The sequence below is a fragment of the Penaeus monodon genome, chromosome 6 (assembly GCF_015228065.2).
Source record: "Penaeus monodon isolate SGIC_2016 chromosome 6, NSTDA_Pmon_1, whole genome shotgun sequence".
NCBI classification, from domain to species: domain Eukaryota; kingdom Metazoa; phylum Arthropoda; class Malacostraca; order Decapoda; family Penaeidae; genus Penaeus; species Penaeus monodon.
In genome coordinates, this window is record NC_051391.1 from 56,088,319 (window position 1) to 56,105,394 (window position 17,076).

The following is a 17,076-nucleotide window of genomic DNA, read 5'->3' on the forward strand; positions in this document are numbered from 1 at the left end:
CTACCAAGGTATGTAAACTTTCTGTGACCTTCAACGTCCTCGCAGCAAGCATTATGGATCGAACTCTGCACGGGTTCCCAAACAGGACCCCAAAGTCCTGGGGGAATGTTGGTCTTGGTCCAGGAGACCCTCTAAGCCTAGGGGCTCGCCTCATGCTAAATGCATCAAGAGCCGCAAAAGTGACCCAAGGACTCAGATAGGATGGCGGCAAAATCGTCGGCAAAGTCAAGGTCCGAGACCTTAATATTGCCTAGTGTTGCTCGGCACTGACTTTTGGCTAGTAGCTCTAGCCCATTATCATAGTCCATACAATGTGTTGAAAGAGATGTGGGGTGGGGCAAGGACACAGCCTTTGCCTTCAACCCTGAATTATTACAGGGGACAGAAGTTCGACATACCCCCACCACACTTAAGCACATTTCAGTACCAGTATAGAGGTTGCTATCAGGCCAATAATCTGTGTCGGAATTTCCCCGGAGCCTAAGGCATCTCCCATAGCGATTCCCGCCGATGCACCGAGGTCAAACGCTCTTGAGGTCGATGTAGGCTGCAAGCAAACCCACTTGAACAAACTCACGACCCGGCGTTTCCACAAATTACTCGAAGCGCTAGTATACGGTCTGATTGTGGACTGACAGGAGTAACATCCGACTGCTCCGGTCCTGGTGCCTCAGTAGTGGTTGCGGATCCGTTTCAGAAGAACATGTGAGCGAGAACCTTGCCTGGTATGGCCTGAGCAGTGTAATGAAACGGTAGTTGCTACCGTCCACGATTTCCCTTTACCCTTCCAGAGAGGGATGACCACGCCCCTCAGGCAGGCAGGGGGAATGGTTACCAGACTGCAAATGGCAAGTCAGGACTGATGCAGGCCCCGAAAAGCCATAGGTTTAACCCCAGCCTTTAGCAGTTCAGCACGGGATATACCATTGCCTGAGACTTTCCCACTTCTTCAGCGTGGAAAGCAGCCTAACCTCTGTTAGGGTAGGAGGTTCCTCGCGATGGGTGGGCCGGCACAGCACTGAGGACCATCGCTTGCATCCAAGCTAACTGTTGGAGGATCCCACCTGGTACAACTGGTCAAAATACTTCAGCCAACGTTCACGAACCCCAAAAGATCTAGATATCCGTCCATCCGATGATCGGACTGCAGTCATCTGTGAGGAGGGTTAGGGTTCAGTTTCTCAGGGCTTGGTAGGCAGGGCAAGGTCTTTACCAAGAAATGGCCTCTCGAACTCCTCAGCAAGATTCCTGATGACGGTTCCTTGTCCCTGCTCAGCAGTGTACGAGGCCATAGCACCAGTGGAACGGACGCAAGACTGGATTCCATTAGCGAGCCTTGCGACACGCTTCAGTGGCTCTAATGTCTCCAGGGAGATGGTATTCCGCCTTGTCCTTGGGCATAAGCGCCAATGGACTCCTGAGCTATGCTGCGAGTGTTAAGCGCTTGAAGGGACTCCCACAGAGCAACTGGATCTCTCATGTCAGGTTGCTGGTTTCGAGATCGGTCAGAGGGACTGCCGTGGCGAACCCACGGGCACACTCCTCCTCCTTAGTCTGTCAAGTGAAACACCTTAGGGTGGCCACTGGTAGGGGACGGGGATTTTGAAGTGGAACCGCAGGCGTAGCACAAGCAGGCCTCATGGTCGGTGCCACAGAACTCAGACAACTCGGTAAACCCTGCAGTTCGGCAGGTATCCTCCATTCGCGTGCTGACAAGAATGTGCGTCTATTCTCCTTGGCCACTTTACCCGTATCGCTTGTACCAAGTCCAGCGTGACGAGTTGGAGCGCTGGTACCAGGAGCCAGAGATCCATCATTTTCTGGGACCTAGCACAAGTCCCGGAGGAAGGAAGGCTATTCTCGATGCTGGGTCAGCTCCGAACCATGGGGGCCCGACACAGACATCTAGTAGCCAGCTCGGTCAAAGCCGGATACCGCAGTTGAAGGTCGCCCAGAAACAAATGCGAATGTCTCGCCGGCGGGCCAATCGTCTCTGCCACAGATGCCGAGTTGGGTAGAACGCCCTTTCACATCGGTTTTATGTACATCGGTAGGAGCGTATACAGCAATAAGAGACATGAAGCCAAAAGCATGCTTCAAGTCAATGTATATGTGTATACGCTCATCAACCGGTCACCCCGACTACCGCAGGTGAAGCGGACTGGATAGATTGGATATGGCTAACCCTGGAGGTGGTGACCATCGCGCGGCCCGAACCAGTAGTAGGTTGTTACCACCCATCACTGACGTGCCGCTACTCAGGTCTTCTCACCTCTGAGAGGGCAGCCACATCAACTCCAGCGCTCAATGCACGCGGAAGCAGAGGTAAACCGCTATCCTGCTGCAGGACAGATGTTCCAAGCGCTTCACCGCGAAAGCTACGCTCCTGAGGTAAGCCCATTGGGTGGCCCACCGTGGTGCACGCACCTCTCTGCCGCCCCCACCAACACACGCCCCAGATATTATAAGAGGAGGCAAGGTCCGGATGAGCAGTTATTCTGCTATCAAGGGGAACTGGAGCGGGGTGATTTTGATGGTGTGCTACCTCCGGAGGTGAGAAAAGACATGTCAGCGGCTACGACAGTTATGGGTTGGGTTACACTACTCCTGGTCTGGCAGACTCAACCCCGGTAGTAGGTAACACCAGTGTAGAGTGTACATGGCATTGAGACTGAGGCATGCCTTGGCTCCGTCTCTATTTGCTTGTGTATGTTCAACCTATGTTTGCTGAACCGATATGTGAAATAAGCATTCTGCCACAACTCGTATCGTGCAGACAAGTCCCCGACCAGACATTCACGTTGTTCTGGGTGACATCATTGCGGTTGGTTGTATCCGGCTATGATCAAGCTGGCTACGATATGCTGTGGCCCCCATGGGCTTTTTGGAGCTGAACCCAGCAGAGAGAATAGATATTTCTCGAACTGCTAGGCCCATAGAGAAGATTCGGCTCCTGGTATTAGCATTCCAGCCTGCATTGCTGGACATGGTATAACGGTTTGGGTACTGTGGCTAAGGAGATCGATCACGAACTTGCTAGCACTCAATGGAGGATCCTCCATAATTGCAGGATGTAGTGGAGTTTGCTATGTTTTGAAGTGCTGAGTGTGTGGCCACGTGACCTCATAGGCTGTGTAGTGGTAACCCTACCGGATCCACTTCAAAATTCCTTCGTACCCCAGTGGCCCTCTAGGGGGTTCACTGGACAAGACTGGAGGGAGGAGGATTGTCAATGGGTTAACCTCTGCGTAAGATTCACAGAATCTTCGAAAACCGATGGATCCAGTGGGAAGCCTCAAGCATGAAAAACTCGACAGCCTGTGCAGGAGGTCCATGGTGTATGCCCCAGTCAAGGAGAATTCATTCTCCCGGAGACATTGAAGGCCACGAAGCATGCAATTTTGACTCGATTAATGGGCAATCAGGACTGGCTCGCTCCTTGTTTGTCGGTAGGGCTCGGACTAGTATATTGTTAAGAAGGGACAAGGAAAATGTGTTTATTCAGGAAAAATACTGAGGAGGTGAGACCATTCTTGGTAAAGACTCATGTCCTGCCTACCAAGCCATGAGAAACTGGACTCTAAGCCCTCTCACAAATGACTGCGAGTCCACTCAGTGAATGACAGATCATCTCGGACCATGTTGGCTGAGAATTTGAGAGCTGCCCGGTAGACCCTCAAAAAAGTTAGCGGGGATGTAAATGGTTAGTTCACAATACCTGTGCCGAACCACCCATCAAGGATGGAACCTCCTACCTGAGGAAGATGGCAAATTTCTAAGCTGAAGAGTTCGGAAAGGCAGGCATATGTGATATCTCTTAATGAACTGTTACACGGCTAGGGGAGAACCAATGGCAGTTATTGCGGAAGTTGGTCTCCAGTGACACTCTGAAGCCAGTTTGAGGGGTTTTTATGGTCAGCTCACTCGAAAGGGAAAGGGGATCAGAGACTGTAGCAACTACCGTGGTACTACAAAATTGCTCAGCATATCAGCAAGGTTTGCCCACAATGTCTGAAACAGCCTGTGACACCTAAAAGACACCACAAGACCAGAGCCCGTCGGGATTCACTCTTTGGCATTAGCTTCACACAGGTAGACCATATCTAGCGCCATGAGTAATGGGAATGCCCTGCGTCGAGCGAATTTGGTCCTTTTGAACTCGATCCGCATGGCATTGGAGAAAGAATTTCGGTACTTATGCAAAAAGACTAAGCTAAGTGTCTTCAAGGTCATGATACTGCCAACTCAGGCTATATGGCACCAGCTGTGTTCCTGGATACCATGCCACCAGTTTGGAAGCCCCCCCCCCCGCGAGACGTGGCAAGGAGTTTAGAATGTGGCCTAGGGGCCTCATGGGACTCGACATTGCGGGACCCGTGGCAGGAGAAGCTAAGGGTGAATGCGGCCATACATCTCCGACGGCGTTAGCCCCTTGACGATTATGATGATGATGATGTGTGTATGTATGTATGTATGTATATGTGTCTGTTGTTTCATTATCGATAAATATCTACATTAATAAGAATGTCTAATATATATGTATGTATGGTATATATACTGTAGGGTGGGTTGTGTGTGTTGTGAGTGTGTGTTGTGTCGTGTTGTGTGTGGTTGTGTGCGGTGGCAGTTGCATCTATGTAGGTTTTTTTATGGGGTGTATGATTGTGTATTGATATATATACATTAGATTTTTAAATTTTAGTCCACCAAATAGAAAGGGTTGTGAAAAACCCCAAAAAATCACATAGATATTATTTACTATCTTAGTTTAACTGTCAATTATTATATATTGATGGTGATAACAGAGAAGACTTTTTCATAGTAGTTTTGTCAGATTTACTCTCCCTTTTCCATCCCATGGTGGTTCCCTTGAACTAAGAGAAGTTGCACATACTAATATTAACATTTAGATATGGTGATTGAATAGCCTTGCCCACATACTCACCCATGCATATGATTCCAGATTGTACAGCACGAGTTTGGGAACAAGCAGTAACAAGGACCACAACCATGGACCAATGAACCAATTGACGCTGACTAGCATTATGCTAAATGGCGCAGCCCCACTCAAAAATTCCGGGGACAACACTTCAATACAACACCACCATGTATTTCCACACAAGGAGAGGCTTCTTCTGTGGCCAAGCGGTGGAAGGATTGGCTGGTAGCTTTTGAAATCTACCTTGAAGTGGCAAATGTGGGAACAGACAGCAGGAAGAGAGCATTACTTCTACACACAGCAGGATTGGAAGTTCAAAAAAGTTACCATGCATGCTCGTTCAATTTAGTGCAATGCTCACATGACAGATTGGTCAGACATTGAACCCCCCAAAAACACAAATTATCCCAGTGAGTGAATTTAGGCGAGCGCTTGTAGTCCCACAGCTGCGCACAGAAGCAAGACGAATTATATATCAGGTCATACTAACAAGGAAGACAAGGGCTGAAAATGTGAATTTGAGAAGATCAAGAGCAGTGATGATATCATTATTGACCAGATAATAGCAAAGTGCAACTCAAAGGAGTTGAGAAGAGAGTTACTGCAAGAACGTAACCTTACCCTAGGCAGAGTTTTGGAGATTGCTAAGGTGATGGAGACAACCAATAAAACTAGGAAGAAGAAGGAGCAACGGGCCCGCAGAAAAGGTCATAACTCTAATGACAAAGAAAGATGCCCAGCAGTAGACAGAAATTGTCATTATTGTGGAAAAAAAAGGGTCATTTTCATTCAACGTGTCGACTTCGCCTGGCTAAAGACCACGAGGATTATGAAGCAGAGAATGCTTGTAAATCCCAGTAACACTACAGTGGTCCTGTAGTTGAACACAGGACCTGATGTATCTGTCACATCAGAAAGAAAATGAAATTATAATATTTGCTGTCAAATATTAAGTTACTACGTACTGTTTAAAGATTACAATACACAGGGGAATAATCAGTGTAGGACTTGGGCGAAACAGTAGGCCAAAACACAATGAGTAGAGAGGGAAAAAGGTGATATTGCATAGCCTAAATTAGCTAAAACATCATGAGTTGATCCTGAATAAAAAGTCTTATAAGAGTACTAAGGTAAAATAAACATCAACAAACTTAATGCTAGACATAAGAGTTGTTAAAATAAGTCATATATCATCGTTAGTCTCCATATAATATAAAACAAGTGTGACCGTTTAAGCTAAGTTGGAATCTATCATCTCAGGCACCACACAAGATCACAGTTGAAAGTAGATCCAATATTAGCACCAGAAGACAACTGTAATAAATCTGCATCACCTGCACATAACGTTAAAATTGATCCTCTGCTATCAGAGGTACCTCAAAGAATGAAAAAAATATACAATGTCAGCCAGAAAGTAAAATTTGTGGGGGGGGGGGGGGGGGGGTTTGGTTTTAGTTAGCAAGGGTTGGTTAAGAAAGGTCTGAATTGACCTCTGTGCTGAATACCGCGCAGTGAGTGAGAAAAAAAAGTTAGGCATCTCTGGTCTGTAGGTTGTAAACATATTGAGATGTCTGTTTTTAATCCAAACGACTCAAAATAGCAGTTACATCCGTTGGATTATCCTAGTAAGAATATACAAGGGATTATACCATGTATAGTCACTATCTTGTCTATAGTATGTTGCTGCTCTATTCAAATGGCTAAAGGTGATCAGAGTGCAAAAATAATATCTTTTTAAATCTTTCAACTTGAGCCAAATATTTTGAATTCATGGCCTAGTTGACCAATGGTAGTGTGTACGTGTCTCCTCAAGAGAGTTAGAGTTTTGTAATGCTGATAACTGTAAGCATGCATCCCATACTAAGGCTCAACTATTTGTTTGTTTTAAAAAATGAATGCAGAAAGGCTGCAAGTTCTTAAGCCTTCACAAATATCAGTAAATTTCTCGTAGGCTTTAAAAGTACCCAACATACAACACTTATTGCCTTCGTTTTTGTAATGAGAAATGGGGGAAAAAAATCAAAAGAATTGGGTCTGACGAAAGCTGGTCCACTAAGAAATGACTGCGAAGTTGAATGAATCTACAGAAGCAAGGGAAGATTGGCAGTTGAATGTGGGAGATCATGCTAAGATCATGCATAAAATCTTAGTGATTCAAAGGCTTGGAAATTTATGAAAAGAGAAGACCCAGAGTAGATGAAAACTTCTCTTTTTCAGAGAAGCCATCACATATTTTGACCTTTGAGGGACAGTGTAAGGCAAACAGAGGGGATAATGCAGCTTCCCCCCAACACTAAAATGCCAAGTGCCTGTAAATGTATTTAATACATAAGTTGCCAGTATGGCTTTTTTTCTTTTCTTGTAAGAACAACTTGTATGTACAAAATGTTATTTTGTAGATAGGATTATACTTTTGCTTAGAAAATAATGTAGAATATATTTTACACCATGTACTGCCCCCCAATCCCTTGCCTGTTGTTGTCGTGGGGAGGCTTAGGAGGCGAGGACTGGGACCCAACGCGGGGATACCTAGCCTGGGCCCAGCCCCGAACCAACTATTTGCATGGTCTTTTTCCTCTCTGCTTCTTTCTTTTCCATACCTCCCACCCTTTTAATATCTACTTAGGATTGTGAGAAGCGGCGAACGGGGGGGGGGGAATTGGAAGGCTGACTTTGGCCAGCCAAAATGGCATGAGGGAAGCCTGGGCACCACATTATTCCTGTTTTAGTTGTTCTACCCTTATCGTTCAAGGGGACCCTGGAGGGGTTGGACTTCTCCAGAAACATACTCCAGGCTTCACCATGGCCACTAATGAAGATGTTACACCCTTATTAGGGGCAATGAGGCTTGCCCCTTCATCAAATTGCCCCACCAATTCAACTCTCCCGATTCCCAACCCCAGGCTCTCATGACACGGCTTTTCTCCCACGGCCTTGAACAATGCAAATACTACCACCCCCAATGCCTTTCTCTTGTGTAATCCACCAAGCAACATCAATCTCCAGGATGACATTCCTACTCTCCCAACATGCTCAATGTCATCATATCTACCCCCACAATCTTCTTCATCAACTACCCAATCCTCCCTTATTACTACTTTACAGCCTTATTACCCATCTCCATAATACTACCTCCCTCAACACTACTCCCTCTTCCACACGCCCCCATCCGTCTACTACCCCCATCTGTACAAATATCTTAAATACTCTATTTAGCTCAGCCAAATGGGACCAATTTTTCGTGATCCCTCACACAGCTCCCTACTCTGACAATTCTCTTCTCTTCCAGCAATACCTCGAAAAACAAGTAGGCAAAGTTTCTTTCCGTAGCCGACCCGATCGTTCCCGTCTCGTCACAGTAACATCTGAAACCCAAGCTACAGCATTATCAGCTCTAACCAATCTCCCCGGTAACTCCATTCCTGCAGAACCTCATCCAACCTTCAATACTTCACCAGAACTGTCTATCTTTCCAGTGAACTACCCTATCTATTACAAAAATTGGTCAGACTGGATTACTTGCCCGCCTCACAGACTATGATGCGATAGCAGTACAGTGCTACTACATTCCTCTTGGAGGTCATGTACACATGACCTTCCCTTTAATGTTTACATTAGTGGAGAAACCCTGTCTGGCCATATCAACCTCCTTCCTGTCAGTGCCAATATTGTTGGCATTTAGGACATCCTGCCAAACATTGCTGTTCCACAGCCAGATACCCTCTATGTGCCCAACCTGGTCGTACTCGATCAAACTGCACTGCACAATCATATACATATGCCAGCTGTGGCAACCCCCATAATTTTTTTTTTTTTTTTTTTTTATTATTATTATTATTATTATTATTATTATTATTAATAATATTATTATTATTATTATTATTATTATTATTATTATTATTATTATTATTATAGGGGCTGCCCACCTACAACTGAGTCTGAGGTGGCAACTCTCAAATTCAAGCTTGGACTCTATGTGAAACCATAGAGGAAGCACGCCGACGAGGTTTTTCTCTTACTCCCTATTCCAGTAATGTCACTCATTCTGCTCCTTCCCCTCCCTCCCTCCCAAGATGTTCCTACACCCTCCCCTATACTTATCCCTCCTACATCTTACTTCCCCACTTCTACCTCCTACCTTCCTCAGTGAAATCCCTTTGCCATTCTAAATCCAACACCCTAATCTCTGCTGTACCCCCCCCCTCCCCGGCACTACCTGCAGCTGACAGACTAAACGTTCCACCCCTTCTTCTCCTACCACACACTCACCTCCACCTACCTTGCCTCTACTCTCAAAACCAGTCTCCCCCCCCCCCCCCAATAAGAAAACCTTTGTCTCACAAAACTCCAACCAAGTCCATTAAAGAAACGCTTGAAGATATTCAGAACTATCAACTTGAATCCTGAATTGACGCCGAAACCCTCATCCACCCTCACATTCTACAACCACTCCCTCAACACGCCAAGTGACTGCCGATATCCATCCCCTCCTACTCATATTCCCCCTACACCCCTTCCTCCTACTCCCTCTCAACACCGCTTATCCTCCCTAGCTCCAGCTCCACCTACATTAACCCTCCATCCCCTCTATCCCTTCAAATTCTCCAACACGCACTGTAACCGTTATCATTCATAGATCAACTAAAGTATAGGTCTCCTACATTGGAATATTTGTGGTTTCCGTTCACATAGACCTGACCTTCGTCATTTCCTTTCATCTTATAACCCATCCATTATTTGCCTCTAAGAGACTTTTCATACACATCCTCCTTTACCGATCCCCAACTACCATTTTGTCTCTTCACACTCCCACTATGGTTTGTCTGTACTTAGGCATCAGAAAACACCTTATATCATACTTCCCTTCAAAACCACTGTCCTGTGCACATTATTTGCATCTTTCTTCGCCGTTGGATCACATTTATTTCAGTCTTCCCTTCCCACCCCATTGATTTTGTTGCCTTTGAAAATCATATTTCCCCAACTCCAGCCACTTTTCCAACTCCTCTGGCCGATCCTTAGAATGCTTCCTCTCCACAACCGACTTCACAACTACAGTCCTGAGAGCTGCCTATATGGCCCTTCCTCGAACCTTAAGATTTTATACCTCTAAATGTGTTCCACGGTGAAACTCCGATTGCACTAACGCACTCCGCTTAGAGCATGCAGCCTGGAACAGTTGCCGCTACAAGTGAGGCACCCCTAATCAACTATCAGCCCTTATTTCCTTTAAAAGAGCATCTGCCTGTCTTCGTCATACAATCATTAACAGTAAATCAAATAGCTGGCAAAATTATGTCTCCTTAATTACATCTTCTATGTCTATCTCAACTGTTTGGCACCAGACCCATAATTTATCAGGCAGACATCCCCCCATCCAGCCCGCGTCCTCCGAATTCGAGATACTCTCATCTCTGATCCTCTTCAAGTCGCAAATGAACTAGGTGACTATGTCAGCCAGGTCAGCAGTGGTTCTCACCTTTCTCCAACCTTCTCTTCTATGAAGACCATCATCTTCACCCTATTCTTTGCCGAGTCCTATAATGCTCCTTTTTTATTCTCTGCACTCAATACTGCCTTACAGTCATGCCGCACCACTCATGAAGACCATGACGGTATTACTACGGTATGCTCCGACACCTTCCATATTCCTCTCTATCCTCCCCATTAACAAATTTTCTTGAAACTACTCGAGCGAATGGTCAACTTCCGCTTAATGTGGTATCTTGAATCACAATTTTCTCTCTCCTTCCCAGTTTGGTTTCCGCCGTGACTGAAGTACAGCTGACCCCCCATGCTCATTTTGGAAAATATATTACATCTGCATTTGCACGCTATGAATCCGTATTATCCATATTATTTGACCTAGAAAAAGCATATGATACCACATGGCGGTACCATATTCTCCAAAAATTGTCCTCCCTAGGCATACGTGGAAACGTGCCTCTTCAATATCATTTCCTCAGTTCGAAGGCATTCCACAAGGCAGTGTGCTCGGCACCACTTTATTCCTTCTTACCGTTAATGACTGTCTCAGTATTATCACCAGCAGCTCGATTATTACTATATGTTGATGATTTAACCATCATCGCTCCTGGTAGATCCATACCAAAACTCCGCCAGTTCCTTCAGTCTGCAATATCAGCAGTATCTTCCCAGGCCAATAACCATGGCTTCCCTCTCAACCTTCTTAACCTTCTGAATATTAATCTAGTTAGTTGTCATAACAACTAACTGCTAACTCAACTACGCTTCACTACCCCTCTACTAGACCTTCCTAAAGTGCTACATGACCTTAGATGTCTAGCACATTTATTAACCATTAACCATTAGCACCGCGTACTGTTTTGTTTTCTCTGTACACAATTTACAGGTTAGTGAACGTTAGTGAACTTGTAACATATATTTTTATAAAAAAAAATGAGAATGTGGGAATGGGTTTTCTGCACAAAATTGTAATATCTATTCATATATATATATATATATATATATATATATATATATATATATATATATATATATATATATATATATATATATAATATATATATAATGTAATGTATATATATATATTTTTTTTTCTGTATTGATGTAAACTGAACTTATTAAAATGGTAAAATAGCACCACAATGTGTTGATACATCATCCATTTTTTTTCTCCCCACTTCTTCCATTCTCATCTTTCCTTTCCTATTCTTTCCTTTTCTTCTCCTCTCCCCTGTTCTCTCTTCCTCTCCTCTCGTCTTTTCTTCTTTCTCTCTCACTATCTATATACTTCTTTCTTTCTCCTCTCTCTCTCTCTCTCTCTCTCTCTCTCTCTCTCTCTCTCTCTCTCTCTCTCTCTCTCTCTCTCTCTCTCTCTCTCTCTCTCTCTCTCTCTCTCCTCCTTTTTTCTTCCTTCCTTTCGCCCTCTCGATTTCAGTCCCTCTTTCTCTATTCTTCTCGTACATTTCATCTTCTCTTTTATTTCTCATTTCTCACGAATTGTTTTTTTTTCTGTTATACCTTTCATGTGAAGCAGAAAAATCGACCCTCAGGTTAAAAAAAAAAAGTTTAAAAGTATAAAGAATTATAAACAACAGTAAAAATATTTAACTTTTTTTTATGTCATGCTAAGTTGAATGTCAAAAAGAAAGATAGAGAGGAAGAAAAAAAAAGACCTTTGGAATCCATCGCAACTGGTATTATTATATAAAATACAGATTAAGGATTAAGAGGATTCGAACAGAAATGAACAAGGCAAGTAAGTAATCCGAGATGTTTTTTATAACATGTCAAGTAGGTTTATATGACTGTGTCGTCGTAGCAGGTGTTGTGTCATGGCATTTCTTGAGGACATTTTATCGCGGTCTTTTGATTACCCTTTTTGTTATTGCAGGTGTGACTGTGGCGAGGGAAGAAGTCATAGCAGATTGTGGTGTGCCTTCACTTCCGGACATTGGAACCATCGTCTCGGCTTGCGTGACACATGTGAACGCTCCGTCTCAGCTGTACATTTTCTTTCCTCATGGCATAAGCGACCTTCGTGTGTCAGAGGGTAATGAGTGGTTCTTCGAGTTTCTGTCTCTCTTTCTCTCCTTTCCCCTGTCTCCTTTCCTCTTCTCTCGTCTTTCTTCTTTCTCTCTCTCTCTCTCTCTCTCTCTCTCTCTCTCTCTTCTCTCTCTCTTCTCTTCTCTCTCTCTCTCTTCTCTTCTCTTCTCTTCTCTTCTCTTCTCTTCTCTTCTCTTCTCTTCTCTTCTCTTCTCTTCTCTTCTCTTCTCTTCTCTTCTCTTCTCTCTTCTTTCTCTTCTCTCTTCTCCCTTTCCTCCTCTTTCTCTCGTCTCCCCACTCCTCTTTCTCCTCGCCTTTATGTCTTCCATTCACACACACACTCGTTCCTCCTAATCTTCGAGAAGAGGTTGTTGTCCCCATACACACATCCTTGTAATCTGTTTATTTTGTCTTTAGATTTACCTCCCTCCTACAAGTTCCACAGCTGGTATTTGAAAATAACTTTCTTTTTCTCTTATCTCAAACGCAGACGTGTATGAGGAAAATCAAGAGAGTTTCGCTGCATTGTTTGAAGCCATGAGGGAACATTACAAAAATCCCCCTCGTAAACTTCGCCCAATGCTACCAGCTTGTGGAGAACTGCTTGTGTACTGTCGCGCGGCGCCAGGAGGGGCGGAGTGCCTGAGAGTGAGGGTGCTGGAAGTCAATGACCAGTGCGAAATCCCCAGTGTGAAAGTATGTTGTGTATATTGCATTTACACGCACACGTATGCACACACACACATGAATGCACACTTATATGCATCCACGCACGCACACATGCATGCGCGCGCGCGCGCGCAAACACACACACACACACACACACACACACACACACACACACACACACACACACACACACACACACACACACACACATACATACATATATATATACATAATATTCACATATATACACATATACATATATGTATGAATGTATGTATATTTATATATGTATACAACTTGCCAAATATTATACATCTCACCAGATCGCACTGATTGGCTCTGGCCACCCAACTGTCATTGTCAAGGTCGAGACTCGGGTTTGGGAGAGTTTACCTCGAGAAGGGCATGGCCAGTTCAGTGGTTTTATCTGTGTTTTTTCCGCTCATGTTTATCTCAACGTGTGCCTACCCTGGACTTTGATTTCATAAAGTCCTCATTGAATCGTGATCTGGACTATCCCCATTTGGCTGTTGGACGGAAGGCATCTGTGTCTTGTAGGAGAGAAAGCCATAACTGAGAACTGCTCCTTCTGCTAACTCTGAAAAACCATCTTGCAGCTGACGTCACACTATGCCCGTGCCTGCGTGCGCACTGCCCATCATGTGCATCGAGTTGAACCGTGTTCACCCAAACCCACGTGTGCATAGGCCTCTAGAACTTCTTAATGGAGAGTCACAAACTAATTTCATGATAAGAAAAGAATCCTACTGAAATGATACCAGGTTCATGATACCAAATCACCAAAAGTAGAAATGATTCAAACAAATTCAAAGAGTAGAGAGTGAATTCCTAACTGTCAAAAGAATCTAAATCGTAAGAAACAGTACTGAATGAAATGTCTTACATACAACATTTTGTGGCATTGGCCAAGAGAAGCTTGCAAGACTTAAGACTAAGAATAAGAGACAATCACCAAAATATCAAAATGTTTGTAGTTGTAATGGTATAAATCTGTCAGTGGGAGAAAATCGGTATAGTAGAGTGAATGGACATTTTTTTCACGGTTATGTAGAAAAGAGGAGGTAAGAACGACATGAGGTCAGGTCATGGTTGCCTGACTTGGGGAGCAAAGGAAGATGAGGTTGTGTGTCCCTAGCTTGTTTTGCACTCATAATTTAGTCCTTGGTCATCGTCACTAGCGAAATGCTCTCACTAGACAAGGCCGCAGCGATAGACACAGTATAATGCAAGTAAAAAATACAATAAATGGAGAGTGAAAAGTGAATGAAAAGGATGGCAGTACCGAAAAAGATGGGAACTTTATTTACCCTGAAAAAAATGAAGAGGGCATTAACATGGACTGACAGAGGAAACTCAATTAAGGGAAGAGATTGAGTAACTGTTCTTGTACATTGGAGGAACAACTCTTAATAACTGTAATGCCATTGTACCGTAAGTATATACCAGGTACAGGAAATTGAAAGATTGAACGAAGTACGTGAACACTGTAGGTTCTCGCAAATAAGGCACTGTTGAGGACAAAAATGCTCTTACAATGTAAGAGATTTTTCCAAAAAGGAACCTTGAGTGTAAAGTGATAAATGGCATAATTGAAAGAAATGGCAGTGTGCTGTAACCGTAATTACTTTTTGAAACTGAGTTAAAGCAGACACTACTAAATTATTTTAATGATTACAATGGGTATATTAGTCATCAATAAGGAAACTAAATATTATGTGAGCATAAGAAAGATAAGCTAAACATTACAGTAAATAGACAGCTGTGTTCTGCAATGTTCACTCCAGCAGACAAATGCATGAGTAAAAGGACATATAAACAACACAGCTCAAACATACTTACGGGAGAAGATAGATAAGAAAGACGACGACCCTCGTTTGTGAGCCGGAGGGGCACAGCCTTACACGTGCCCATGAGTTACAGGATCCTCTTTTGGACTGGATAAGATTTGTAAGGCGAGCAGAGAAACTTAGATTCTTTTGATTCCTCTACTGAACCGTCGGCCTCCACGGAAGAGCAGAAGAGGGATAAGTTGAGGAAGCGTCTGTTCAGGATAGTCAAATAGGCTTAAAAGTAGTCAATCACCTGACTTGGGTCAAGGTCCGGGTGTGCAGTTTGTATATGGCGAGAGAAGGACGTGATCCAACACTTGTCCAGCCTTTTTGCAGACACGTGGTCATGATCACCATATGGTAACCAAATAGCCAAGGAGTCAAAATCTTCCCTGTCTTATACATTGTGTATGGAGGAAGGTGAGCAAAGGAGAATTAATGAATTACGAAAAATCCCCTTTTTCCTTTTTAAATATTAAAAATAACTGCAAGGCTACTGCCTGGTAACTCTGTGTTTTTGAAAGGATAACTAATATAAATGAGTTGTGTAAAGGTTGTGATAAGCCTATGACATCAGAGATGGTAATGGGAATGAGTAAAACAATGTTGTCTTCTGGTTTCAGGTTTTGTTTTTAGATGTGGGCAATATAGCCTGGGTCAAAGAAGATCAGTTGCAGCCATTAGCCATACAGTTCAGTCATATGCCTCCACAGGTAAGATTTTGTCAATATAAACCGTGATTTTAGTCATACAATGGTAAAAGCTGACTATGTGAGGTAGACCAAGGGACTTTCGTTTAAAAGTTATAATACTAGTAGGTGATAACTGTATATTCGTGGAAGGGTAAAAGCAAGCACTTCGAATTTTGCATTACATCTAAATTAGATATATGGATCATTGCCAAGTGCTATACTTTAAAGTAAAGGATTATTTAGGAAGATCTGTAATGGAACATTTATTTAATTGTTTGTTTAATTTACTAGAAATAGTTTGAAAAGAGTACTGATCAACAGCATTATAGAAGAAAACGGCATGGGAATGCCACTTTCAATTTCAGGTCCTCTCACTTTACAAATGATATGTATGGAATATATCTTAAAGATACGTCTCTCTAGCAGTTAAAATGTAAAACGTTATTACCATAGAGTAGTGTTACCATTTTGGTCGTTGAAATTGTTGTTTACCTGATTGTGTCGCCTTTATTTTCTAACCTTTTAGCTGTTCACTTCTTTCTGTAGGCTATAGAGAGCTGGCTCGTTGGGGTTGATTCAGATGCTCGCTGGAATATCGAAGCTGCTACATACCTCAAAGAAATTACAAATGACCGCATTCTCGTTGGATATGTGGATGAGGTGCATAGGTAAGATATTGTTGATTTATGGAAGAGATCTAGACATAGGGAGGGAGGGAAGGAGGGCGAGAGGAAGCAGACAGAAGAAGAGGAAAGGAGAGAAATATTAGACAGGAGAAGGAGAGGGAGATGATGAACTGGCCATTCGAGTGAAAATGGAACAGGCCATCACGGGAGTATGGTAACTGTTTTCTTTCTTTCTTTCTTTCTTCATCATTTGCACAAGCATTCAGTAAGTACTCATTTCCCACGACCCCCTCTCCCGCTCCAGAGTATTCTTCTTTTAACGGTAGGTTCATGTCTGAGCCGCCGTGGTCACAGCATGATACTTAATTGTAGTTTTCATGTTGTAATGCTCTTGGAGTGAGTACGTGGTAGGGTCCCCAGTTCCTTTCCACGGAGAGTGCCGGTGTTACCTTTTTAGGTAATCATTCTCTCTATTTTATCCGGGCTTGGGACCAGCACTGACTTTTAGGCTGGTTTGGCCACCCAGTGGCTGGGTAGGCAATCGAGGTGAAGTTCCTTGCCCAAGGAAACAACGCGCCGGCCGGTAACTCAAACCCTCGAACTCAGATTGCCGTCGTGGCAGTCTTGAGTCCGACGCTCTAACCATTCGGCCACCGCGGCCTTGACGATCATGGGCTTCCATGATTTTTTCTTGGCAATTTAGAGCGGTGGTTTGCCATTGCCTTCCGCCCGGTGTTTTTATCGAGTCACCATCTCTATTTACCCGGCAC

General features: G+C 43.8%; 1 protein-coding gene across 1 annotated transcript in view; it reads left to right on the forward strand.

Moving 5' to 3' along the window:
* The window catches only part of LOC119574090, a 40,340-nt gene that overhangs the window by 20,961 nt on the left and 2,303 nt on the right, over window positions 1-17,076 (forward strand). Inside the window, exons 9-12 of the mRNA XM_037921169.1 lie at window positions 12,318-12,476; window positions 12,960-13,165; window positions 15,612-15,701; window positions 16,227-16,348. Of these exons, the coding sequence (XP_037777097.1) occupies window positions 12,318-12,476; window positions 12,960-13,165; window positions 15,612-15,701; window positions 16,227-16,348 (577 nt within the window). The remainder of the gene's footprint in view (window positions 1-12,317; window positions 12,477-12,959; window positions 13,166-15,611; window positions 15,702-16,226; window positions 16,349-17,076) is intronic.